The sequence below is a fragment of the Chiloscyllium punctatum genome, chromosome 37, assembly GCF_047496795.1.
Source record: "Chiloscyllium punctatum isolate Juve2018m chromosome 37, sChiPun1.3, whole genome shotgun sequence".
Lineage (NCBI taxonomy): Eukaryota > Metazoa > Chordata > Chondrichthyes > Orectolobiformes > Hemiscylliidae > Chiloscyllium > Chiloscyllium punctatum.
In genome coordinates this window covers 6,258,350-6,284,687 of record NC_092775.1, presented here as the reverse complement: position 1 = coordinate 6,284,687, position 26,338 = coordinate 6,258,350, and the positions used below count along the sequence as shown (strand labels likewise).

At 42.1% G+C, this 26,338-nt stretch overlaps 1 protein-coding gene across 2 annotated transcripts in view; it reads left to right on the top strand.

Annotated features, from left to right (window-relative positions):
• poglut1 (protein O-glucosyltransferase 1) overlaps positions 1 to 22,163 on the top strand; it is a 33,846-nt gene extending 11,683 nt beyond the window's left edge. The window contains exons 3-12 of one of the 2 annotated variants that reach the window (XR_011954544.1): positions 476 to 619; positions 1,785 to 1,920; positions 2,015 to 2,136; positions 3,333 to 3,392; positions 8,267 to 8,366; positions 10,880 to 10,938; positions 12,121 to 12,288; positions 14,122 to 14,178; positions 16,109 to 16,323; positions 20,695 to 20,847. Coding sequence is in view for 1 of the 2 variants with exons in the window: in XM_072556171.1 (XP_072412272.1) it covers positions 476 to 619; positions 1,785 to 1,920; positions 2,015 to 2,136; positions 3,333 to 3,392; positions 8,267 to 8,366; positions 10,880 to 10,938; positions 12,121 to 12,288; positions 14,122 to 14,178; positions 20,695 to 20,851 (1,003 nt within the window). In the remaining variant the exon portion in view is untranslated. Of the gene's footprint in view, positions 1 to 475; positions 620 to 1,784; positions 1,921 to 2,014; positions 2,137 to 3,332; positions 3,393 to 8,266; positions 8,367 to 10,879; positions 10,939 to 12,120; positions 12,289 to 14,121; positions 14,179 to 16,108; positions 16,324 to 20,694 lie in introns of both variants that reach the window. The other variant, XM_072556171.1, reaches the window with a different exon arrangement.
• Positions 22,164 to 26,338: the final 4,175 nt, after the last annotated feature.

Here is a 26,338-nt window from a genome sequence, read left to right as displayed (position 1 = left end):
AAATTAACTGCATTAATTCAGTTTGAATTCCACCTCTGCCGTTGTGGAATTTGAGTCCCGATCTCCTGACCACTAGATTACAAACTCAGTAACACTGGATAGTCTAGTGTCTACCTCTGGACATGAGGTGTGATGTACTGTTGCGTTGTCCCTCTGTTCATGAACTAGTTTACATAAGTTTGACTTATTTTGTGAAACAAATTGAATATTCCATCATCCTTGAATTGCTGGTGCTCCTTTTTTCTGTAAAAGTACCTTAGAGTGTATAGTGCTTGTGAATTGTGTTTGGTTCATATCCCTTGAAAGTTGGTGCAAAGCCTAATTGTTAACTCTGTGTAGTGTACAAATGCCTTAATAGACTATTGTTTTCTTTCTATGAAAGTAGTAACATAGACTAGAAGGAATAAATAAATATGTCTTTGACCTGTGACCCTTTTGTAATTGTTTAAATTTCATTTTATTATATTTTATTCAGTGTCCTAGAGGATGATCTTTCACCCTTCAAGCAAGGAATCTCCAGTGACGTGATGACTGATACTGTCAATAAAAATGTAGGGACTCACTACCAGATAATACAGAACAAGTTGTATCGACAAGATGACTGCATGTTCCCTGCCAGGTGGGAGAATAGCCAGGCCTGCTGGGATTTGATGCATATGTAATATGGGAGTGAAATGAATCAAAGAGTTAGAGTCTTTTCCTTGAGAGATTTCTGACCATGAAACTCTCCAACATCTATAAACCACTGGAACCTGACTCAACCATCCATGACGCAATTTGTTCAAACAGAAATCCTAACATGCATTGAAGAATGAGTTAAACCTTCAGTAGCATGTACTAGATGTGAGTCACACAGTAGGATAAGGAAATATTAAAGTCAAAACTCTTCGGTCCTAAATTGAACTTCGTGTATGTGACATCCAGTCTGCCTCCTTCTACGTCTGGAACATTATCTTCAATATCTTATCTACTTTCACTCTGCTGCAACACACTTCCATATATTCATCAAGAGTCATTCAGCATGGAAATAGTCCCCACCGACCATGTCCCTAAACTAAACCAGTCCCACCTACCTGCACTTTCCCCGTATCCCTCCAAACCTTTCCTATTCATGAACTTATCCAAGTTTAAACATTGTAACTGTACCTACTGGGGGGTTGCTGCTCAATCACTGCTGTGCAAATAGTGGTCACTCCTTTGATCAGCTGTCCGGAATATCTCAGTTACAATCAACAGCTCACTTAACTGCCTCTCTCCCTGCTTTCAAACCACAAGTAAAGTCATTGGATTAGCTGTGATTTGAAAGTAATTGTCTTGATCCCTTCTGTCCACCACCTGCTTTTACAAGCATCCTGAGTTTGCTTTTTATTTAGCTTAATTTCTGTCACGGGCTAATTCTATCTTCAATAAATAATTATTAAGATGCTCAAAATCTTGAGGAAATTGGACAAAGTAGTCACAGAAAAACACTTCCAACTGAAGTAAGGGTTAAGCATCAGAGACGGTTTTAACATAAGTAACAAATGAAGCAAAGGAAAACTAAGGAAAAGTGTTTAGGATCTGAAATATGTTAATGATGCTGTGGTGGTGGCAGTTTCAATTAAGACATTCAAGAAAAATTAGAGAACTAAAATTTAAACAAAGGAAATATGAAGCTTGAAGGCATGCTGATCTGACCACTGTGACAACAGGCCTTGCATTGCTATAAATGCTTCTCTTTATATTTCTCCATTTGTGGTGAGTTAGCCAATCACTTTCTTACTGTCTTTTTGTTCTATGTTCAGGTGCAGTGGAGTAGAGCATTTTATACTGGAAATAATTGACCAGCTCCCTGATATGGAATTTGTGCTCAATGTTCGAGATTACCCTCAAATTCCATACTGGATAAAACCCATCAGGCCTATTTTGTCTTTCAGCAAGGTAATCGTCAAAGGAGGCTTTCTACAATATCCAGCTCTTGGATCTGGCATTGACTGCATTTAAAAATATGCTGCCACTTACTTTTCTGTTGCAGACATCAGAATACTATGACATCATGTACCCTGCGTGGACCTTCTGGGAGGGAGGTCCAGCAGTTTGGCCCATTTACCCAAAAGGACTTGGACGCTGGGACCTAATGAGGAAGGAGTTAAAAGTGTAAGGCATATTTGATGAATAGAATCAGTGCTAAAGGAATATTTTTGCTTTTATTTTCATGAAGAGAATCTGATTGTATAAGCGTTCTGGGTCTGCCATTCTTTGGGTTATTTATGCCATTGGATATGATGGTTGGGATAGTTTGTGGATGATCCAAGGAAGGCAGAAAGACTGACCTCGTTGACCCTGCCATATTTGATAATGAAATCCGTGGCCTAACATGGTTGTATTGATGTGCGATATAATTGGAAGCTCAATAATCATAAAGAGCATACAACTAGAACTGATAGGAAAGGGAGCTATCTGTGTTGTAATATATCCGGACTGTAATCCAGAACCCCAGTCTAATATAGCAACATGGGTTTGAGGCCCACCATGGCAGATGTGAAATTTGAAATCATAGAGTCATAGTCGTAGAGATGTACAGCATGGAAACAGACCCTTCGGTCCAACCCATCCATGCTGACCAGACTTTTTAAAACTCTAGAACAAAAAGCTCATGTAATGTTGATTGTGTAACCACTGTTAATTGTTGTGAACAAAAATCTGGTTCGCTAATGTTCTATAGACAATTTAATCCACAATCTTTAACTGGTCTGCCCTACATATGCCTGTAATTCTCAGCAATGTTATTGACTCTTATTGCCCTCGAGGTAATTCGTGATGGGCAGTAAAATGCTGACCCAGCCAGCAATGCCCACACTCCATGAATGAATTTTAAAAATGCAGAATTTGATTTATTTCCCTCTTACCTCTGCAATTTATATTTTATAAATGCTTATCTACCATGCAAAGCTAATATTTTAGGTTCAGTGACTTTTGTTCAGAGTAGACCCTTCTTCAAAAAAAAAGCTTTCGTAATCTCAAAAGGATTTCAAAGCGTCTTACACCCATTGTAAAATTTTGGAAGTGCACTTTTGTTTTCTTGCATTAATTACGTTGTGTTCTGAAATTATGAAAGGTGCTTTGTAAGGCAAATCATTTTTTGGAAGTTTACATATAATTGCCTCTCACGTGAGATTAAATGGCTCAAGCATTTATCCGGATGCACTGTGCATTTGGAGAAAATGGACACAAATTCTTTAGCCTTTCTAAATGGGATATGCTACAAAAAGGACCACCAGCAGAATAATAACACAATCCAGAGTCTGTGTTTACAATGAAATTTAATTGGCCTTTTTTCGTTGTTTCACTAGATCTGCTGAAAAGTGGCCATGGAAGAAGAAAGTCTCAAAAGGTTTCTTTAGAGGATCAAGGTAAGGCTAATAGTTATGACCATTATAATACAATGTATAAGTTTTTGTTGTACAAATATTTGATTCTGAAAGTTAATGCTAAGGAATGTATGAAGTGCCACCCAATATGACCATTTCATAAGGAGTTGGTTATGGAGAATACCTCTAGATCTCAAAGGTGTCAGACTGACCATCTAGGTCTCATAATCTTGGTAACATTGTGTATTATACCAATGTAACTTGTAACTGGTTATCACGTCTTGTTTAAGACATGATTCTCTACCAATCCAGACAGCAGGCCCTCTAGAGCCAACCGAAAAGGAGGATGGTGGCAGCAAATCTAGCATATGGAATCCAGCTCGCACATGCAGCATGGTGAGCAGCAGTGCATTGGAACACAAATTAGCTGAACCACATAAAACTTTTAACAGTATCCTAATTTCCATTGGATTCTAGAAATTTCCTAATCTGAGTTTTGAGTGACTCATGCAGACAGTCATCATCTGAAACAGTTGAACATTCGAGAATCTTGTAGAGTAACAACTGTGACCAGATTCATCAAGGCAGAATGAGCAGTCAATGCTAAATACGTTTCAGACCTGGTAGCAGACACATAGCTTCTGGTTCGCACTTGCTTCTCTATGTGGTGCTGTAGCACAGGTCGCACTTGGCAGTTACAGATTGCTTTGGGTGCTGAGAACTGTAGGAGCAGTCACAAATTGAGGTTCAGCTGGAGACTGGGCATTGGAGGCTGCATGATTGAAACTGAAATCACTGGTGGGCAAGGGAAATCTTTTAAAAATAAAGTGTATTTGCTGGCTGAGAAAGATAGAAGTAAACAAAGTACTTACTGCTGTGAATGAGTTTTGCTGCCATAGCAAACAGGTACTACAAGGCATGGCTCCAGTAAGGAAAATCAAGGGTGACAGAAATAATTTAAAAATAAAGCTGCAGCTACGAAATGCTGCGATGCCAGAATTATAGCAATAAAGGGGAAAGTTAGAAACCGAAATAGACAGTCTAATGTAAGAAGGAAGTAAGGAGACAATTGAGGCAACAATTAGGGCAGGAGATTTGTAATTTAAACACTGAAAGCAGAAAATAATTAAGGTTGCAGACTGTAGGATCATTCAGCAAAGCTGTTAAAGAGAAGAGGAATTCTCATTAACTGTGTACAGCAAAGGGGGTTCCTAGCAGTGTTATGAATGCAATTTTCTTGGGAAACCCACTAAGAGAATGGCATCATTTATTAGGATCCAAATAGAACATAGAACAGGTGCACAATCCTTATTCCGAAATCCAAAAATCTCCAAAATGTGGAAGTTTTTTTTCTCCATAACAAGGTTGTTTGGGCATGTAAACAGTTAGCACAATTCCACACCACTTGACCCCACGTCACGCAGATGTGACATGGCAGCATGGCCCAGCGCTGACAGGCATCAATTCTTTCTCCAGGCTTGTAGTACTCACGGGTGCGACTGCTGTTTGGTAAGATTTTTTAAAATTTGACCGTGAAATTGTAACTTATTCCAAAATCCAAAAAATTCTGAAAACCAGCTGGCCCCATGGGTTTTGGATAAAGGGTTGTGTACTTGAGCATTACAGCCCCGGCTCAGCACAGGCCTATCAGCCCTCAATGTTGCATCGACTTGTGAAACCAATCTGAAGCCATCTCACCTTCACTATTCCATTTTCATCCATATGTTTATCCAATGACCATTTAAATGCCCTTAAAGTTGTCCTTTTGCAGTATAATGTGGATAAACGTATGGTTATCCACTTTGGTGGCAAGAACAGGAAGGCAGATTACTACCTCAATGGAATCAATTTAGGTAAAGGGGCAGTACAGAGCGATCTGGATGTTCTTGTACACCAGTCAATGAAGGCAAGCATGCAGGTACAGCAGGTAGTGAAGAAGGCTAATAGCATGCTGGCCTTCATAACAAGAGGAATTGAGTATAGAAGCAAAGAGGTGCTTCTGCAGCTGTACAGGGCCCTGGTGAGACCACACCTGGAGTACTGTGTGCAGTTCTGGTCTCCAAATTTGAGGAAAGACATTCTGGCTATTGAGGGAGTGCAGCGTAGGTTCACAAGGTCAATTTCTGGAATGGTGGGATTACCTTGCACTGAAAGACTGAAGCGACTGGGCTTGTATACCCTTGAGTTTAGAAGACTGAGAGGGGATCTGATTGAGACATATAAGATTATGAAAGGATTGGACACTCTGGTGGCAGGAAACATGTTTCCGCTGATGGGTGAGTGCCGAACCAGAGGACACAGCTTAAAAATACGGGATAGACCATTTAGTACAGAAATGAGGAGAAACGTCTTCACCCAGAGAGTGGTGGCTGTGTGGAATGCTCTGCCCCAGAGGGCAGTGGAGGCCCAGTCTCTGGATTCATTTAAGAAAGAGTTGGATAGAGCTCTCAAGGATAGTGGAATCAAGGGTTATGGAGATAAGGCAGGAAGAGGATACTGATTAGGAATGATCAGCCATGATCATATTGAATGGCGGTGCAGGCTCGAAGGGCTGAATGGCCTACTCCTGCACCTATTGTCTATTGTCTAAAGTTGGCGAGTCTATTACTGTTGCAGGCAGGTTGTTCCACGCCCCTACTACTGAGTAAAGAAACTACCTCTGATATTTCTCTTATATCTATCACCCCTCAACTTAAAGCTATGTCCCCTCGTGCTCGTCATCAGCATTCGAGGAAAAAGGCTCTCGCTGTCCATCCTATCTAACCCTCTGATTATCTTGTATGTCTCAATTAAGTCACCTCTCAGCCGCCCTCTCTCTAACGAAAACAGCCTCCAGTCCCTCAGCCTTTCCTCATAAGACCTTCCCTCCATACCAGGCAACATCCTAGTAAACGTCCTTTGAACCCTTTCCAATGCTTCCACATCTTTCCTATTATGCTCGACCAGAACTGTACGCAATATTCCAAGTGCGGCTGCACAAGAATTTTGTACAGCTACAACATGACCTCATGGCTCTGAAACTTAATCCTTCTACCAATACCGTATGCCTTCTTAACAACCCTATCAACCTGGGTGGAAACTTTCAGGGATCTATGTACATGAGCACCGAGATCTCTCTGCTCACTTCCACTACCAAGAATCTTACCGTTAGCCCAGTGCTCTTTATTCCTGTTGCTCCTTCCAAAGTGAATCACCTCACACTTTTCCTCATTGAACTCCATTTGACACCTCTCAGCCCAGCTCTGCAGCTTATCTATGATCCTCTGTAACCTGCAACATCCTTCAGCACTGTCCACAACTCCACTGACCTTAGTGTCTTCTGCAAATTTACTAACCCATCCTTCTACACCCTCATCCAAGCCATTTATAAAAATGACAAACAGCAGTGGACCCAAAACAAATCCTTGCAGTACACCACTCCATTTTAGCTACAAAATTTATTTTAACATTACGCAGCTTAATAGGGCAATGCTGAGAGAACTCTTCCATAGCTACAGCAGAGCGAGTTTAGCCAGATTATCTAAAAATTGTCTTGGTGCGGCTCTGTGTCAACAGTGCATTCTGACCGGTGCAGATAGATGACATGAGTGACCTATTGATACAGGATAAGGAGATCAAGGGGTATGACCAAATGATTCATAACGTTTTAAAATACCAACAGGCAGGAAATATGAATGCAAGTATGAATTATCTGACAAATTTATTTGCCTCTTAGTCCACATCGTTAGCAGAATTTAAATATAAATAGTCATTTGTAGTACAGAACTTGAATGTTCTGGAAAAAGATATCTTACACTCAGTGGGAAAACCGACCCTCGTACTGCATGAGACTGTTGATTGGTTGGCAAGTAGTATTACCATGGAGAATACACCCATTATTGCTGATTTGCAGCTAACTGTAAATTTAAACCCAACAGCTTAACTCTGATTGTTTCAGGCAATTCCCTAAGACATAAGCCAGTAAATGGCTGCAGTTGCTGTGTCTATAAACTGGCTTCTGGTGGCTTGTCCACTAGAAGTAAGATCTAAGAAATAAAAAGTTCAAAATTACAGTCCTTCCAAGCAGAGAAGATGTAGCAACAAGTCGAGTCCATGCCCGCCTCGAGTCTGCGCGGGCCCTCTAGGCCGGGTGTCCGCTTGGGGCCTTCACCTCAATCACCACCATTGCCGTCTGCGGATCGGAGCTAAAAAGAAGAAAAGAACACAAGTTAAGAAAAGAAACCGATGGAGCAGATGAGCTCTGGCTCAGGAGTCCTACACGCAATGACAGGGGTTGAGACAGAGTGTACTATTCAAGTGAAGCAAGTTAAAGAGTAGGACGTAGCTGGACCAGGGTGCATTGATATAAACCATTTCTCAATTAAAGCCGGATGTTTTATCGATATCAATTTCTGTTCACTTTTCCCATTCTCAATTCATCATGAAAGTTATGGAAAGTGCTCATGTCGTGGTGCTTGGGAGAGAGAGAGCTGAACTTGGAGGCCTGATGAATAATCTGCAGACCATAGCATCTAGGAGATTTAACTGAATAAATCTGGAGTAAAATGCTCAATTCAGTGGTGACGATGAAATATTGGATTGTTATACAAACCAATTTTCTTCACGTGAGGAAAGTCTGGCTTGTATGTGGTTGAGTTATAACTGCTCTATGAAATGGCATACCAACCCATTTGGTTGTATTGGAGAAGATAGCTAGGCATCATCTTAATGGATGCCGGCCTTGCCAGTGACATTCATCACCACACTATGCCACCCACATCGCACGAATGGAAACAAAATGTTATCTGTTACTTACCTCTTCTTGTTTTCTCACATGCATACTCAACCAAAAAGACAGGGCCATAGACAATATGTATGTATATGTGTCTGTATCGCTCTCTTAATGCACGTGTGGATATTATATTGTGATATTTCAGGACAAGTTCTGAGCGAGACCCTCTTATTCTGCTGTCTCGGGAAGAACCTTTGTTGGTAGATGCCGAGTACACGAAAAACCAAGCCTGGAAGTCCGAAAAGGTACTCCTGGTGTTAGTTGCTGAATTGAAGTCGAGACTTTTATATGTAGAATTGTATAAGAATAAGATAATTATATGTTAATTTCTGTGTGGAATGTGATAAGCAACCCAGTTGGTGGAATAGAAGCAAAATGTAGCAGATGCTGGAAATCTGAAGCCAACACAGTATGCTGGAGAAACTTAGCAGGTCTGGCAGCATCTGTGGCGAGAGAAGCAAAGTTAATGTTTTGAGTCTGGCATGAGTTCTGTTTTTTTTCTTCTGAAGAAGAATCATGTTAGACTCAAAAACCTTACCTGTTTGTTTTCTTCACTTATGCTGAGTTTCTCTGTTTTTTGTGTTAAGTGTGTGAAGTCACAGTATAAGAAGGGTCCTAATTTGTACAAATTGACATGATGTGAGGAATCTTGCGAAGTCTGCATCTTTCTCATTCTCGATATCTTTTGATCACTCCATTCACAAGCTTGGCAAAAACCATTTAGATACGTTAGAAATTCTCCTCCGAAACCTCAGCGTCTCCAATTTTCTCTCCTGCATAAAACTGATCTCTTCGATCAGACTTTGGTTCACCTGTTCAAATGTCTCATCCTCTGGCTCCACGCCACCTTTTTGGTCTGATTGCATTGCTGTGAAACACCGTGGGATGTACTACAATAACGCAGCTGCTGTTCTTGCAGTGAGGCCACAAGGGTAGAGGGTGTGGAATGGCAGCTACTGTAGTATAGTGTTTATTTTACTCGAGTAACAATGCACAAACCAGGACTAATAATGTGGAGACTTGAGTTCAATCCAATGAGTTCAGTTGCAGTTGTAGAATTTAAACTCAGCTAATTCAACAAATTTGGAATTTAGGTAACTGTCAGATTATTATTAAAACTTGTCTGCTCGTTGATGTCCTTTACAAAACAAAACCTGCTGTTCTTGCCCACTTGGCCTTCAAGTGTCCCCAAACTCTCAGGAATGTGGTTACCCTCTGAAATTGTCTCAAACAGGCCTTCCATTTAGGGATAGACAATAAATGCCAGCTGTGCCAGTGCTGCCCAAATCCTGTGAATGAATTGGGGAGATAAAAGTTCAGTAAAGCCTACCCGCCTGAGGTTTGGAGAGAGGTTCTTGGTTAGTGCAAAGTAAATAGAACCTTTCCTATCCAACTAATACCAACTAGAATGCTTTCTCTCACTTGGGAAATCTAAATAGTACAATGCAGAAGAGACTCTGTATTGCTGATGTGTGTTTGGGATGTGAGTGTATTGGCAGAGCATTTATTACCCATCAGTAACTGCTGTTGAGAAGGTGATCCGAGCTGCCTCCTGTCATATTGCAATCCATCTGTTGTAGTTATACCTACGGTGATACGAGGAAAATGCTGCCTACTTGAAAATGCGGTGCTGGGCCTGGTTTTTTTAGAGTGGAGAAGGCTGAGAGGGGACCTGATTGTGATATAGACAAGTAAAGTGAGTGAGGAACAAGGTAGCAGGAGGTGTACAGTAAGGGGAAGTGTGACATTATTCATTTTGATAGTAAGAATGGAAAACTAATATTTTCAAAAAAGTATGAAACTTTTAAATGTTCAGAGAAATGTTCAAAAAATGAAGTTTAGCAAGCAAACCTGGAATACTTTGTACAGCTTTGATCCCCATGTCCAGGGAAGGATATTCTTGCATTGGCAGTGTCATAGTAAAGGTTCACTAGATTGATTCCTGCAGAAGATGGCTTTATTATGGTGAATGGCCTGATTACTCAGCCTATGAAAGTTGGAGCTTAGAATAATGAGAGATGAGCTCCTCGAAACCTACATGTGTCTGATGGAGCTTGATAGGATAGACACTGAGTAAATGTTTCCCATAATTTGGGAGTAACCATATGGTCAGGACTGAAATGAGGAAAAATTTCTTGACTGAGTTGTTGATAGTCCAGTGTTGAATACATTTGAGACTGAGCTTGATAGAAACCTCTGGGGATTGCAGGATATGAGGAGAAGGTAGGAAAGGTGATATCTAAAGTTAGCCAGGCTCATATTGAAGGATGGAATCAATGCTGATGAAAGGCTTTTGCATGAAACGTTGATTTTCTTGCTCCTTGGATGCTGTCTGACCTGCTGTGCATTTCCAGCACCACTCTAATCTGGACTCTACTCTCCAGCATCTGCAGTACCCACTTTTGCCTGGATGGAATCAGTGGTCAACCTTTGCTCCTATTTTGCTTGTTCTGAGCTCTCCTGTTAAATGTAGTGCCTACTTTGCATTCCAATTTTCATCTCCACCACTTGCAGCCGTGCTTTCAACTATCTGAACCGTAGGCTTTGGAATTACTTTAAACCTCTCCAGTTTCTCTGTTCATTTAAAATGCTTCATAAAACCTACCTTGTTGACCAAGGCATTCAATAATGCATTGTGATACCCCTGAATGTGGCTCAGTGCCAAGCATTGTTTGATTATACTCCTTAAAATGTTTTGCCATGCTAATGGTGCCACATTGATCTAAGCTGGTAATATATTCACTTCATTTATTTGCAGGATACTCTAGGAAGACCCCCTGCCAAAGAAATTCCATTGGTGGACCATTGCAAGTATAAGTATGTTGTTAGAAACATTTTCACTCAGTTTTGTGCATCCTATGCAGAATTTGCCTTCCTGGTGTCACACATGCTGTCCTTAGCATTGGGATAATAAAGCCAAGGATGCAGAGCAGGTCAGTCAGCCCCTAAAAAAGAAATGGCAGGTCAACGTTTGATGTGGGTCTCTTCATCAAACCTCAATAAATAGGAGTCATTAGCCAGTCATCATTTTTCTATACTCATAGATTCCATTGCTCCCGCAACTCCATTTCTCCTCTTATTATACAAGATATTTGTACCTTTTTGTTTTTACCTTCAAAGGTTTAGTACCTTGTGCTGATCTGTATTGGGATAACTTTGCCATATTGTTCACTTAATTAACTAGGTCTGTATTCTCTAGAATTTAGGAGAATGGGTGGTGACTTCTTCGGAATATATAAAATTGTCAGAGGGCAAAGAGACCATTTTCCCTGACAAAAGGGTCTAAAACTAAGGGTCAGATTTTCAGTATTTGAGATTGAGGTGAAGAGAAAAATTTATTCACTGAAAAGTTTCAAAGTTTTGGAATTCTCTACCCCACACAGCTAGGGGCTACTTGAGTATATTCCAAGACTGAAATCAATATATTTTTGAGCACAAAGACAATCTAGAGATTTGGAAATATAACAGGGAAATGGCATTGAAACAGAAGATCATCTCTAATTGCATTGAGTGGTGAAGCAGGCATGAGGGATCGTATGGTGTACTCCTATTCCTATTTGTTATTCAAGCAGGTTGGCTGGAACTTGTGTATCCAGGAGCTTGCATGATTTAACCTGTGATCACAGCCAGGCAAATGTTTTACGAAAGCAGCCTTTCCCTTCTGGTTTAAATCTTCATACATGCAGGCCCTTTTAAACACCTGTAATCTGTTGGTCTGCATTAGATGGAGGGGGTGCAGGGCTGCTGCTGCTGCTCTTACAAAACACTTACTTCTGGTTTTCAGATCTCCCCCTAACTACCTTGAGCTCAACATCTCAGAAATGTTCTTTGCAAATAAGGAATACTTCAAGTGAGCCAGCGGAGAACGTCCTGGAGAGCTGCCCGTTGTGACCTTCAGTTTAGCTCAGAATGGAGCTTCTCACACACCGAGGCTAATTGCATTTGCAGCTGTGGATGGATGGAGTTAACAAACAAACAAACAGTCTGTTTCTTTTCTAGGTATTTATTTAATTTCCGAGGTGTTGCAGCCAGTTTCCGATTTAAACACCTTTTTCTGTGCGGATCGTTGGTTTTCCATGTTGGGAATGAATGGCTGGAATTCTTTTACCCCCAGCTGAAACCATGGGTACATTACATCCCTGTTAACCAAGACCTCTCCAATGTGCGGTAAGACTCTTGGTGGAATGACAGATTAGTGGGTCATCTACTGCCTACACAGTTGTTAATCGATACGGTAGTCATGTTCAGATTTAGCTGAAGGGCATTTACAAAGTAGTAATTAAACTTTTAATAGGAAGGAGAAGAATTTATTTGCTGAGTAGATGGGTTTTTTTTGTATCCCCTTGGAGGTTTACTTATATGGTTTTGGCAGTATCTAAAAAACTATGCTAGTGTATCCTATACTGGTGAAGCTATAACATAGAACTACCTGTATGTCAAACAGTGAAAGGAGTGTGTAATAGAAGAGGCTAAACCATCCCACAACAAAGGATCAGGTCTGAGCTCTGCAGTCCTGTGGCATCTAGTTGTGAATGTTGGTATACAAATAAACAACCAACAGGAAGAACAAACTCTACAATTATCCCCAGACTCAACGCTGGGGGAGTCCAGCACCTCATTGCAAAAGACATCTCCTATTCTCCTCTCAATCATAAGCATGCTGATGGAAGGGATTATTGATGGTATTATCAAGCATCCCTTGCAAAGAAAAACCTGCTCACTGATGCCCAGCTTGGATTCTGCCAGGTCCTGGCCTCAGTTCAAACATGGACAGAAAAGCTGAATCCAGAAGGAAGGGGAGAGTGACTGTCTACGCCATCGAGGCAAAGTTTGACTGAGTGTTGCATCAAGGATCCATGGCAAAACTGGGGCAGATGGGAATTTAGGGAAAGTTTTCCACTAGTTGGAGTCATACCTGGCGCCAAAAAAAATTATTGTGGTTTTTCGCAGCCAGTCATCTTAGCTTCAGGACATCTTCACAGTAGTGTTTCAGACCCAACCATCTTCAGCTGCTTGATCAGTGACCTTCCCTCCATAAAGGTGAGAAGTGGAGAAGTTTGCTGGTGAATGCACCGTGTACAGCACCATTCACAACATCACAGTGCACATTTATATACAGCAAGACTTGGACAAAATTTGGGCTTATTTTGATAAGTGGCAAAACATTCATACCACACAAATGCCAGGCAATGACTAGCTGTTCTTCAAGAGAATCTAACCATTTGGTCCTTCATATTCAATTACATTGCCATCTCTGAGTCTCCCCCACTACCAACAATCTAAGGTTACTGTTAGCCCAAAACTGAACTGGGCCAGCAATATAAATGCTGTGACTACAACAGCAGATCAGGGGCTTTCTGTCACCCCAATGTTTATGCGCCATTTACAAGGCATAAGTTAGAACTGTGATGGATAGGTGCCACTCCCAATGCTCAACGCCATGCACAACAAAGCAACTGCTTAATCGGCACTATCCCTCATCTTCGACATTCACTTCCTTCATCACCAATAGGCAATAGCAGTGTGTGCCATCTACAAGATGTATTGCAGAAATTGACCACGGCCCCTCTGACACCACATCCAAACCATGAATTCATAAGGTCTAGTAAAATGAGAGCAGAAGCTGGGCGAAAGGACCACACCTTGCATTCTCCTCTCCAAGCCACATACCAGCCTGATTTGGAAGAATAATCAACATTCTTTCAGTGTTACTGAGTCAAAATTCTGAAACGCTATTCCTTAACAGCAATGTTCGTGTCCCTATAGCTCAAGACTAGCAGTTCAAGGAGGCAACTGACCACTACCTTCTCTCAGGCAATTATGGATATGCAATAAATGCTGACTCAGCCTGTGGTGCCTACATCCCATGAATTGTTAAATAACATGTACAAGGTATAATAATTCTGTGAACACAGTGTGCAGAGAGTCCAATAGTTGCATTCGCAGGACTAAGAGCTGTTGACTGGGAAGTTGATCGATCTTGTTTCTCTGTTACTGTAGGGACTTGTTACAGTTTGTTCAAGAAAATGACGACATTGCCAGAGAGATTGCAGAGAGGTAAGTGCAAAACCTACTGCTGTGGTTTGAATAAAATCAACCAGATATCACTGACAGAGGTCAAAGCACATACTAACCCTATAGGTCGTTAAAACTGTTCCCCCAAACTTTTTTGACTTTTGTTTCTTTATTTCTCTATTTGTGGGATCTTTTACATTCACTTGAGAGGGCACTCCCTCACCACTCCACTGGAATGTCAGTCTAAACTTTCTGCTCATGTGCCTTTAGTCAGAAGTCACACTATGCAAGGTTATAGTCCAGCAGGTTTATTTAAAATCACCAAGCTTTCAGAGCACTGCTGCTTCATCAGATGAAGTGGAGGGATGCGCACAGGCACAGAATATATAGGCAGAGACAATGGCAAGATAATTCCAGGTAATTAAGCTTGTCAACTGGTAAGTAGAAACAGTGAGTGTAGTGTGTTGACCGGCTGATTAATAAATGAAGAATTGATCTATGATCAGATTAATTAAGGCACAGCATTAATAACAAACATTGACAATCTCCATACACCATACTACAACTCATCCGCTTAATCTTCAACCACAACATCATCACCTTCAACAGCCAGCTCTTTATCCAGAGGCACAACAGCCATTTCGGACCAAAATTTTACCCCGATATGCCAATATTTTCATGCACAGGTTTGAGTAAAACGTCTTCACCACTCAGGACTTCCAACTAATGCTATAGACCAGGTACATCAACAATATAGAGTCACAGAGATGTACAGCACGGAAACAGACCCTTCAGTTTAACTTGTCCATGCCAACCAGATATCCTAAACTAATCTATTCCCATTTGCCAGCACTTGGTCAATATCCCTCTCAACCCTTCCTATTCATATACCCATCCAAATGAGTTTTAAATGTTGTAATTGTTCCAGCTTCCGCTTTATCTGGCAGTTCATTGCATACATGCACCACCCTCTGCATGAAAAAATTTGTCTCTTAGAGCCTTTTTAAATTTTTCCCCTCTCACCCTAAACCTATGCCCTCTAGTTCTGGACTCTCCCACCTTAGGGAAAAAATCTTGTCTATTTACCCTATCCTTTACCCTATCCATGCCACTCATGATTTTAGAAACCCCTATAAGGTCACCCCTCAGCCTCTGATGCTCCAGAGAAAACAGCCCCAGCTTCTCTGTATAGTTCAAGTCCTCCAACCCTGGCAACATCTTTTCTGAACCCTTTCAAGTTTCACAACAGCCGTCCAAAAGGAGGGAGACCAGAATTGCACACAATATTCCAAAAGTGGCCTAACCAATGTTGTGTACAAGAATCCTAATGAAGGGCTTTTGCCTGAAATGTCGATTCTCCTCCTCGGATGCTGACTGACCTGCTGTGGTTTTCCAACACCACAGTCACGACTCTAATCTCCAGCATCTGCAGTCTTCACTTTCGCCAATGTCGTGTACACTGCAACATGAACTCCCAACTCCTTTACTCCAACATCATCTTTCTTTGGACTCATGGCGAAGAATCACTGAGCCAACTACACAACAATATCAACAAGCTCCATCCCACCATCAGACTTATCCAAGGAGTACTGTTCAGAATGTTTCATTCTTGGACATATGCATCTCCATCAAGAATGGACCTCTCAGTGCTTCATTCTACAACAAGGCCCATGAATAGCCTCACGATGGTTCACTTCTCCAGCTTCCACCCTAAATATGTTAAAGAAGCCATCCCCTACAGACAAGCACTGTGTATACACAGGATTTGCTCTGACGAGGAGGAATGCGACAGACACTGAAAGATGTCCTTATAAGAACAGGATATGACTCAACTCCTAAATCAACAATTCCAGCGTGCCACTGTGAAAAATCTCAGCCATCTCAGAAGGCTGAGAGGGACATGATTGATCGAGTACCCTTCGTTGTCCAGTACTTAACCCAGAACGGTGAAACTATGCCATGTTCTTCACAGCCTTCAACACGTCATGGATGATGATCAACATTTCGCCAAGGCCATCCCTGCATCTCCATAACTTGCCTTCAAACAACTGTCTAACCTAAAACAGACCATCGTTCTTAGCAAACTACCCAGCCTTCGGGAAAATAGTAACCACAACATCATACAACGCTGCCACTGCAAGACGTGGGAGGCTATCGCACATGGAAACACCATTCACCATGTACATGGTAAGTACTCATGTGACTCAGCCAATGTTGTCTACCTCATACACTCCAGGAAAGGATGCCAAGGCATGGTATACCAGTGAGATCATGCAAATACTGTGGCAATAGGTGAATGGACACAGTGCAATGATTGCCAGGCAGGAGTATTCCATTCCAGTCAGGGAACACTTCAGCGGTCAATAACATTCAGTATCTGATCTTTAGGTAAGTGTCCTCTAAGGCGGCCTTCAAGATACACAACAATTGTTACGACACGGGTTAAACCCTCCCGCTTAATTTAAACCAACACAGAAAAGATTTATCCTGTGCAGTAATCTGTGAAAATGCAAAAGGCTAAGAACTAGTTAAAATAAAAGTAACAACTTTATTTGTTAAAGTATAACAGAGAATAATTAACTAGCACCTATTTACAACTCCTTACGCTAACCTAGCTTTTACCTTCCCCATCTACAATACTAGTCCAATAAACCCCCATTTCCCCCGCCCCCATATAAGATATACCAAAACCCAACTTTTCAAAAAACACCAGCCGGACATCAAATCATCATCTTCGGGATTCTGCTTCACAGGTTACTAATTGATAAAGGTACCTTTAAGAGAGCTATTCTCTGGGCAGTCTGCAGATGTTGGAGGCTTGGCAGTTCTCCTTCCAACTGGTTAATTTTCCCCAGTCTTAAACCCCCAAAGCATCAGATTGTGTCATTGGCTTTTAAGATTGTCAATATACTCAATTCAAACTCAATTGGAATTTGGTATTTTTCAGGGTATAATTTAAACTGATTGGCCTAATTCAAATCTATTTTGTCCTTTCCAGGCAATTCGACCAAGTGTTACTTTGTTACCTTATTCAGAACACTTAATACTGTGTCAGGTCATTCTGCTAGCGTTTAACTCTCTTTAAATGCTCTCTTTACAGTACACCCACATCTTCATAACACAGTGCAGAATTGCTGAGCAGAAACTAATAACCTAATTCTGTACTCATGAGGACAGCCTCAACCCTGATCTTGGGTTCATGTCATGCTACACGTAACCCCACCATATTGTTCTGTATCTGTTAAATCTTCCATACTGCCCTGTATTACCACCACCACTTTTATTGCTTGTGATTATCCATCTGCTTTAATTAGTCTGTACAGATTTTGAATACTTATTATTTTTATTAGATCCTCATCATGTGACTGCTACCTAGTCATGTTATTCCAGCCAATTGGTTTGTCTCCAGCAACATCTCACTTTTGATTATTTATTATCTCTCTGCCTAAGTTAATTGGATCATAGATCATTCCTATTTAACTGTTGCCACTTTAGTCACACTGTTTGTATTAATCTCTTGACATTCTTGATTGCTTTCAGCCTGTTGTCAGTCTACTCACACCATTTGTACTTATCTGTTGACACTCTTAATTACCTGGAATTATCTTGCCATAAGGAGACAATGGGGACTGCAGATGCTGGGGAAATCCGAGTTGATGAAGCATGGTACTGGAAAAGGCACAGCAGGTCAGGCAGCATCAGTGGAGCAAGGGAGTCAAAGTTTTGTGTAGGACCCTTCTTCAGGACTGGGTGGGGAAGGTGGTTGAGAGATAAATTGAGGAAGGAGGAATGGAGCTCGGGAAAAGGTAGGCGATAGGTGTGTGGAGGTAGGAGGTGATTAGGTTGGTGGGAAGGGTGGGGTGGATAGGTGGGAAGGAAGATGGAACAGGTAGGTCAGGTCAGGAGGGTGGATCTGAGTCTGAGGGTTGGATCTAGGATTCAGTTGGAGGAGGGGCGATTTGGAAACTGGCGAATTTAGGTTCATGCAGTGTGGTTGTAGGATGCCGAGGCAGAAGATGTGTTTCTCCTCCAGTTTACGGGTGGCCTTGTGTAGGCAGTGGAGGAGGCCCAGATTGGATACGTCCTTAGAGGAGTGGGAGGGGGAGTTGAAGTGGATGGGCACAGGAGGGTGGAGTTGGTTAGTGCATATGGACCAGAGATGTTCCCTGAACCGTTCCTCGAGTTTGCACGTCGAGAGCATAGATACAGTCGATGAAGTTGGAGGATGTGCAAGTAAATCTCTCCCGAATTTGAAATGAACCTTGGGGCCATGGACAGAGGTGAGAGGGAGGTGTGGGTGCAAGTTTTGCATCTCTTACAGTGGAACAGGACAGTGCCAGGAGTAGAGAGGGGTTAGTGGTGAGTGTGGACCTAATGAGGGAGTCATGGAGGGAACGATCCCTATGGAATGCAGATAGGGATGGGGAGGGAAATATATTTTTGGTCCTGGGGTCTGACTGAAGGCAGTGAAAGTGATGGAGGATGATGCACTAGTTTTGGAGATTGGTGGGGTGGAATGTGAGGACCAGGGGGATTCAATATTGGGATTGTGGGGGGGTGGGATTTGGAGTTCGAACGCAGAAGTGTGGGAAATGGAGGAGACGCGATTGAGGGCACTGTTGATCACCGGGGAGTAAAAATTTATGATGCTTCAAATAGGCAGGCAAGTCAAGGTATCTAGGTATTGATGGGGTTGTGGTAGATGTCAGTGTGTAGTTAGTCACTAGAGATGGCGATGGAGAGGTCCAGGAGGGAGAAGGAAGCAATGGAGATGGACTAGGTGAATTTGAGGTTGTGGTGGAGGGTGTTGGTATGTTGAATGAATTGATCATGCTCCTCCTGGGAGCACATGGCAGCACTGATACAGTCATTGATGTAGCAGAGGAAAAGGTGGAGGATTCTGCCAGTGTAGCTGTGGAAGAGGGGCTATTCCATGTATTCTGTGGAGAGGCAAGCATTGCTGGGTGGGTACCCATAGCCAAATCTTGCCACTATCTCTCTGCCTATATACTCTGTGCCTGTGCGCCTCTCTCCACTTCACCTGATGAAGGAACAGTGCTCTGAAAGCTTGTGATTTTAAATAAAGCTGTTAGACTCTAACCTGGTGTTGTGTGACATCTAACTTTGTCCACCCAAGTCCAACACCATCATCTCCACATCACAAGCCTTATTGAATTTTTTGAGGATGTGGCATAGCAGATTGATGAAGGTAGAGCAGTGGATGTGGTGCATATGGATTTGAGCAAGGCATTTGATAAGGTTCCTCATGGTAGGCTCATTCAGAAAGTAAGGACGCATGGGATACAGAGAAACCTGTCAGTCTGGATACTGAATTGACTGGCCTATAAAAGACAGAGGGGGGTGGTAGATTGAAGATATTCAGCCTGGAGCTTGGTGACCAGTGGTGTACAACAGGCATCTGGGACCTCTGCTCTTTATGATTTTTATAAATGACTTGGATGAGGAAGTGGAAGGGTAGATTAGTAAGTTTGCCAATGACACGAAAGTTGGTGGAACTGTGGATAGCATGGAGGGCTGTTGTAGATTGCAATGGGACATTGACAAGGTACAGAGGTGGTCTGATAAGTGGCAGATGGAGTTCAACCTGGAAAAGTGTGAAGTAATTCACTTTGGAAGATTGAATTTAAATGCAGAATACAGGGTTTAAGACAGGATTCTTGGCAGTGTGGAGCAACAGAGGGATCTTGTGGTCCACCTCCATAGGTGCCTGAAAGTTGCCACCCAAGTTGATAGGATTGTTAAGGCATATGGTGTGTCGGCTTTCATTTGCAGGGGGATTGAGTTCAAGAGCCTGGTTAGACCACACTTGGAATATTGTGTTCAGTTCATTATAGGAAAGATGTGGAAGCTTTAGAAAAGGTGCAGTGGAGATTTACCAAGTTGCTGCCTGGACTGGAGAGCATGTCTTACGATAAAAGGTTGAAGGAGCTAGACCTTTTCTCGTTGGAATGAAGAAGGATGAGAGGTGACTTGTTAGAGCTGTACAAGCTGGTGAGAGGCATAGATAGAGTGATAGCCAGAGACTTTTTTTCCCAGGGTGGAAATGTCTATCATGAGGGGCATAATTTTCAGGTGATTGGAGGAAGGTTTAAGGGAGATGTAAGAGTTTGGTTCTTTACACAGAGAGTGGTGGGTGTGTGAAATGCACTGCCAGTGGTGGTAGTAGAGTCAGCGATATTAGGGACATTTAAGTGATTCTTGGAAAAGGACATGGAAAATCATATATTGAAGGGTATGTAGGTTATTCTGATCTTAGAGTAGGGTCAGAAAGTTGGCACAATATTGAGGGCTGAAGGACTTGTACTGAGCTGAATTTTTCTATGTTCTATGTGCCTTTAAGGGAAATAGACCACATGACCTAGCTCAGAGATGATGAAGTTACCATTGATCCATATTCCAGACATACTCCAGTCTAGCCCTGTCGTGTAATGTGTAGTATTTAAGCTGTTATCAGCAATAACACTGTCAGGTTTCTAGCCCTGTTGAAGGTAGGTGCTCCACTAACTCAGCCCCTGATGCTTATCTTTTCTTTCACAGGGGCCACCAGTTTATCCTGGAGCACTTGAAGATGGAGGATGTTTCCTGTTACTGGAAGCAGCTGCTAATGAGATATTCCAAATTACTGCTGTATAAACCCAAGAAACAAAAGAAATACAACCAGATCTTTGCCAGGCATGAACGAAGTGAGCTGTAGCTTTTGGAGACATGGATACATTCACAGCAACTGCAGGGTCAGGTTCTCTGTGAAACTTCCAACATAGTCAACCCAGTTTGCTAAGCTGAGGAACATTCCCATCAGTTTTCAAAATCTTTGCTGCAGTTATAAATTCTGGTCCAATCAGCGTCCAGCCAATCTTATACAAACCAAAGGCTCTAAACACTTAAGGCTACATCCTTCCATTTACTGTAAATTCAAAGGAAATTGTGTGCAATGGAAGGTCATCAAAAATAAGGAGCAAGATATGTGCGGTCTCTTTAATCATGGTCTTAATGTCATCAATTTAATTAATCGAAACACATTCCAAGAGTCATTCTTTTAATAGAGCATTAATGGAGACAAATTCTGCAGCTTAGAAGAGTAAGGGATGGCTTGATTGAAATACGTAAGATCCTGAGGGTCTTAATAGGATATGGAAAGGATGTTCCCTATTAGGAAATAATATACAATGTGGGATTGCCCATTTAAGACAAAATGAGAATTTGTTTTCTGAGAATTTTTGGTATCCTTCAGAAGGTGGTGGAAGCAGAGACTTGAATCTTTTTAAGCCAGCAGTATATTGATTCTGGACAAGCGATTAGGTGAAGGTTGTTGGGGAAGGCGGGAATGTGGAGTAGTGAGATCAGCCATGATATTATTGAATTGTAGAGTAGAATTGAATGGCCTACTCCTGCTCCCAATTTATATGTTGATCTATAAACTCAAGCAGATCTTCATTATTCATCTTGTGTTTGGAATGACATTCTCAAAAAAGTTAGGGACTGCATATTTGAATTCCTATCATCACTGCCCCTTTTTGAACCTACATTCCTGACTTTTAGCCTCTCCATGGCCATATTCCAATCAGGCTGGTAAAGCATTTCATTTTGACGTCTATGCCACTTGACTGACAGAGGAGCGTTCAATCACTATCTGCTGCTTCCCTCTGTTCCTGTCTCCTGTTGCCAGTTCTGGGTTTTCTAGTAATAGAAAGGCCAGCAGCAGAAATCCTAACCTCCACTCAAGTGCCTTGTTACATGGGTACAGGTGGCCGCCTTGCTGTGGGTTTTGTTGATCGATGGGACAGGGACTGCAACTGATGATACTGTCTCAGTTGAAGGACTACTACAAGACAAAGTATCAGATTTGCTCTTCGGTCACAATGAACTGAAACTTTGAGCAGAAAGGACACGGAACAGAAAAACAGCACCAGCCACTGCTCCAGTCAACCAGTTGCTGAAACTGTAACAACGGAATGATATCACAGATCAGTTTAATTAAAAGCTTTTTAATAAATTTTTTTTATACATTTCTGGCTTGCCTCCAACATTCTATTCTCCATAAAGTTGTGGTCAGCCAAGACTGGTACCTGTGTACATGTTCCCATCACCTGCACTGTATTATGGTCAAACAATAGACTTGATTTTAAAATTCTCATTTTTGGTCTCATATCCTTCTCTGGTCTTGCCTTCTGTTTCTAATCTGATTCCAATCTAGTCTAACCCCTTTAATTGTTGATACATCTGCTGCTATCATTAAGCCAATGATAAATGCCAGCTGCACTGTTTTCTGAACAGTTTTTAATTTTTAAAAAAATTCTAATTTTTTTTTTCACTTTAGTGATATACTCTTTGGACAGTCTTACGTCAACGATTCCCAGGTGTCTGTGGGAATGTCTCACTTCCCCAGTGAGGTCTTGAGAGTATCTCCGAATTGCTTCCTCTGTTCACTTGGGGCTCGCCTGCTGTTTCAGAGTGGGGAGCAGCGCACCCGCTTGGGGAGTCTCATGTCAGTCATGCAGACAACATGCCCAGCCCATTATAGCGATCAAGGATAGTCAGTGCCTTGATGTTGGCTTGGTCAAGGACAATGGTGTTGGAGCGTTTGTTTTCCCAGTGGATTTGCAGGATCTTGCACAGGCAGCGTTGATGGTTCTGTTTCAATGCCTGGAGATGTCTGCTGTAGGCAATCCATGTCTTAGAGCCATTTAGGATGGCAGAAACCCCCATAGCTCTGTAAACCATGATTAGATTCCCTACAGTGTGGAAACAGGTCCTTTCGCCCAAAATGTCCACACAAACCCACCCAGACCAATCCCCGACCCTACATTTACCCCTGACTAATGCACCTATCACTATGGGCAATTTAGCATAGTCAATTGTGGGAGGAAACCGGAGCACTTAGAGGACACCAAGCAGAGACACAGAGAATGTACAAATTCCACATAGACAGTTGCCCAAGTTGGGAATTGAACCCAGGTCTCTGGCGCTGTGAGGCAGCAGTGCTAACCACCATGCTGCCCTTGGGTGTCAGATCTTGTAGTGCCTTGTCTGTCACCAGTTTTGATTCCTCCATCATTAGTGGCCATGTTTCCAGTTACTTGGGCCCTCAGTTCTGAAATCCTTTGTAAACCCCTTAAAGACTGGTGTGGAGAAAGAGGTTTTGCTTGGGGCACAGGCTTCAGTACTGTGAAAAGGTTAATGGTTCCATGTTTTTACTAATCAACCTGTTTAGGGTTCTTCTGACACCAAAGCAGGTGGAATGTGAACTAACCTACCACCTAGCTCAGAGGTAGGGACATGACCGTGCACCACAAACACCCTAGCAACAATTTCATTGGGATATGCTTCATTGAAAGCAAACTTGAAAATCTTTAAACTAGATCTGTGGATAGATGAAAACTAAAATTTAGGGTTGGAAAAGGATGATTTAAATGTTTTAAGTAATATCAGATTAAAAGAGTAGGAGTCATTCAGCCCCTTCAGTCTGTCTGACCATTCAGTATGATTAAGCTGATCAACGTTAACTCGACTTTTCTGTTTTGGCCCATATTCCTTAATCCCTTTCTTTAACAAAAAAGATCCATTTCAGATTTAAAATGAACAGCTGATCCAACTCCACTGCTATTTCTGGAGAGAGTTCCAAACATGTACTACCCATTGTGTATAGAAGTGCTTCCTAGCATCTCCTGAATGGTCTGGCCCTAATTCTCAGCATATGTCCCCAAGTTCCAGAATCCCCAACCAACAGAAATAGTTTATCTGCTGTGTTTTATTATTAATATCTTGAAAATGTAGATCAAACCACGCCTTCGCCTTCTAATAGAACAGTGTAACAACCACTTATGGATGAACTGTGACAAGAGGGTCTGAAAGTTTACTATTAATAGTGCATCGATCAATAAGGCCCATGCAAAAAAATAAACTAGTGAAAAAGGTTCTATCTAAATTAACAAAGTGTCCGTTATAAGTTAAATAAACATAGCATAAACTGAAGGTGGTGCCATAGTGGATGAGGAATCCAAAGACACAGGCTTATTTTATGGGGTCATAGGTTTAAATCCCCCATTTAAATCATTTGTATTCAGTTAATTCTAGGATTACAATCTAGTCTAATGGCATCGTCATGAAAACACATTGGTTCATGAATGGCATTGAAGTAAAGAAATCTGCCATTCTTTCCTGGTACAATCATACAATACAGAAGAGGTCCTTCACCCTATCAAATCTGCATTGACAAGTGCTGGCCTTTATTCCTGATGAAGGGCTTTTGCCCGAAACGTCGATTTCGCTGCTCCTTGGATGCTGCCTGAACTGCTGTGCTCTTCCAGCACCACTAATCCAGAATCTGGTTTCCAGCATCTGCAGTCATTGTTTTTACCTACTCAATTTACGCTAGTCCGCCTTTCCAACACTTGACCCACCGTCTTTAATGTTACAACATTTCAAGTGCTAATCCAAACAGTTTTTAAAGATTGCAAGGTTTCCTGACTCAACCTCCCTCCCATCACCTTGTGGGTGAAAAGTAAAACTTATCCTTAAATGCCTTTAAACCTCCTGCCTTTCACTTTAAAGTCGTATTCCATCCCCCCCGCCCCCCGGCAATTAGTAACCCTCCAACTAAGGGGAAACAGCTGTTCTCTATCCACCCTGTCCATGCCTCTCATAATCTTACACATCAATCAGGCTCCCCTTCTCAGCTTTCTCTGCTCCAAAGAAAAAAACCCCGAGCTTACCCAGCCTCTGTTCATATCGAAAGTGCTCCCTCAGTCAACATTCTGATGAATCTTACCTGCACCCCCTCCAGTGCAATCACATCCCTCCTACAGTACGGAGACCAGAGCTGCACACAATACTCCAGCTGTGGAGTTTTTCACAGCTCCAATGTAACGTTCCAGCTCATAATCCATGTCATGACTAATAAAGGGAAGTGCCCTATGTGCCTTCTTGAACCACATTATTAACCTGTCTTCAGGGATCTGGCAACAAACACCCCAAGAGCTGTCTGTTACTCTGGGCTTCCTGGTGTCCTGCTGTTCATTTGAGTACATTTTTTAAAAAATTGTACATGGGATATGATGTCACCATCATTTATTGCCCAGAGACGGCAATCACATCGCTGTGGGCAACAGTCTGGAGTCACATACAGGCCAGATCAGGTAAAGGTAGCAGATTTGTTTCTCCAAAGGGCATTAATAGATAGATTTCTGCAACAATTCACCGTGGTTGCAATTATACTAGCTTCTTAAAAAACAATTACAAATGTTCATTGAATTCAAACATTAACACCTGTCAATGGTGGGATTTGAACAAACATCCCCACATCAGTACGGCATTTCTGGATTATAAGGTGAGTGACATTACCACAAGGTACTGTGAGTTATCAGTAGCAGAAGAATTGTATTCAACCACAACCTGTAACCTCATGGCCTGGCAAATTCCACCACTCTATTACCATTGATCTGGGGATCAACCCTGGTTCAATGGAAAGTACAGGAGGGCATGCCAGAAACAGCACCAGGCATACCTGAAAATGTGGTGTCCAACTGGGGAATTGTAATGCAGAAGTAACTGCATGCCAAACTCCCCAGTCCTGCCACATCCAATCAGATGGACAATTGGACAATTAAACAACTCACTGGAGGAGGAGGCTCCACAAATATCCCCCTCCTCAGTGATGGGGAAGCCCATTTGCAGCAATCTTCAGCCAGGAGTATGAAGTGGATGATCCATCTCAGCCTCCTTTGAAGGTCCCCAGCATCACAAAGGCTAGTGTTCAATTCCTCCACATAATTTCAAGAATTGGGTGGAAGCATTGAATATTGAAAAGGAGTCTGACAACATTCTGGCAATAGTACAGTAAACCCACGCTCCAGAACATGTCATATGTCTAGCCAAGGTATTCCAATTCAGTTACAATACTGACAGCTGCCAGAAATGTGGAAAGCTTTTCTGACCACAGAAAGCAGGACAAATCCAATCCGGCCAATTACTGCCCCATCAGTCTACTCTCGATTATCAATAAAGCGAGGGAAGGGGTCATCAACATATCAAGCAGCACCTGCTCAGCAATAACCTGCTTAGTGAAGCCCAGTTTAGGTTCTGCCAGGGCCACTCAGCTCCTGATCTCATTACAGCCTTGGTTCAAACATGGACAAAAGAGCTGAATTCTAGAGGGAAAGGGAGAGTGACAGCCCTTGACATC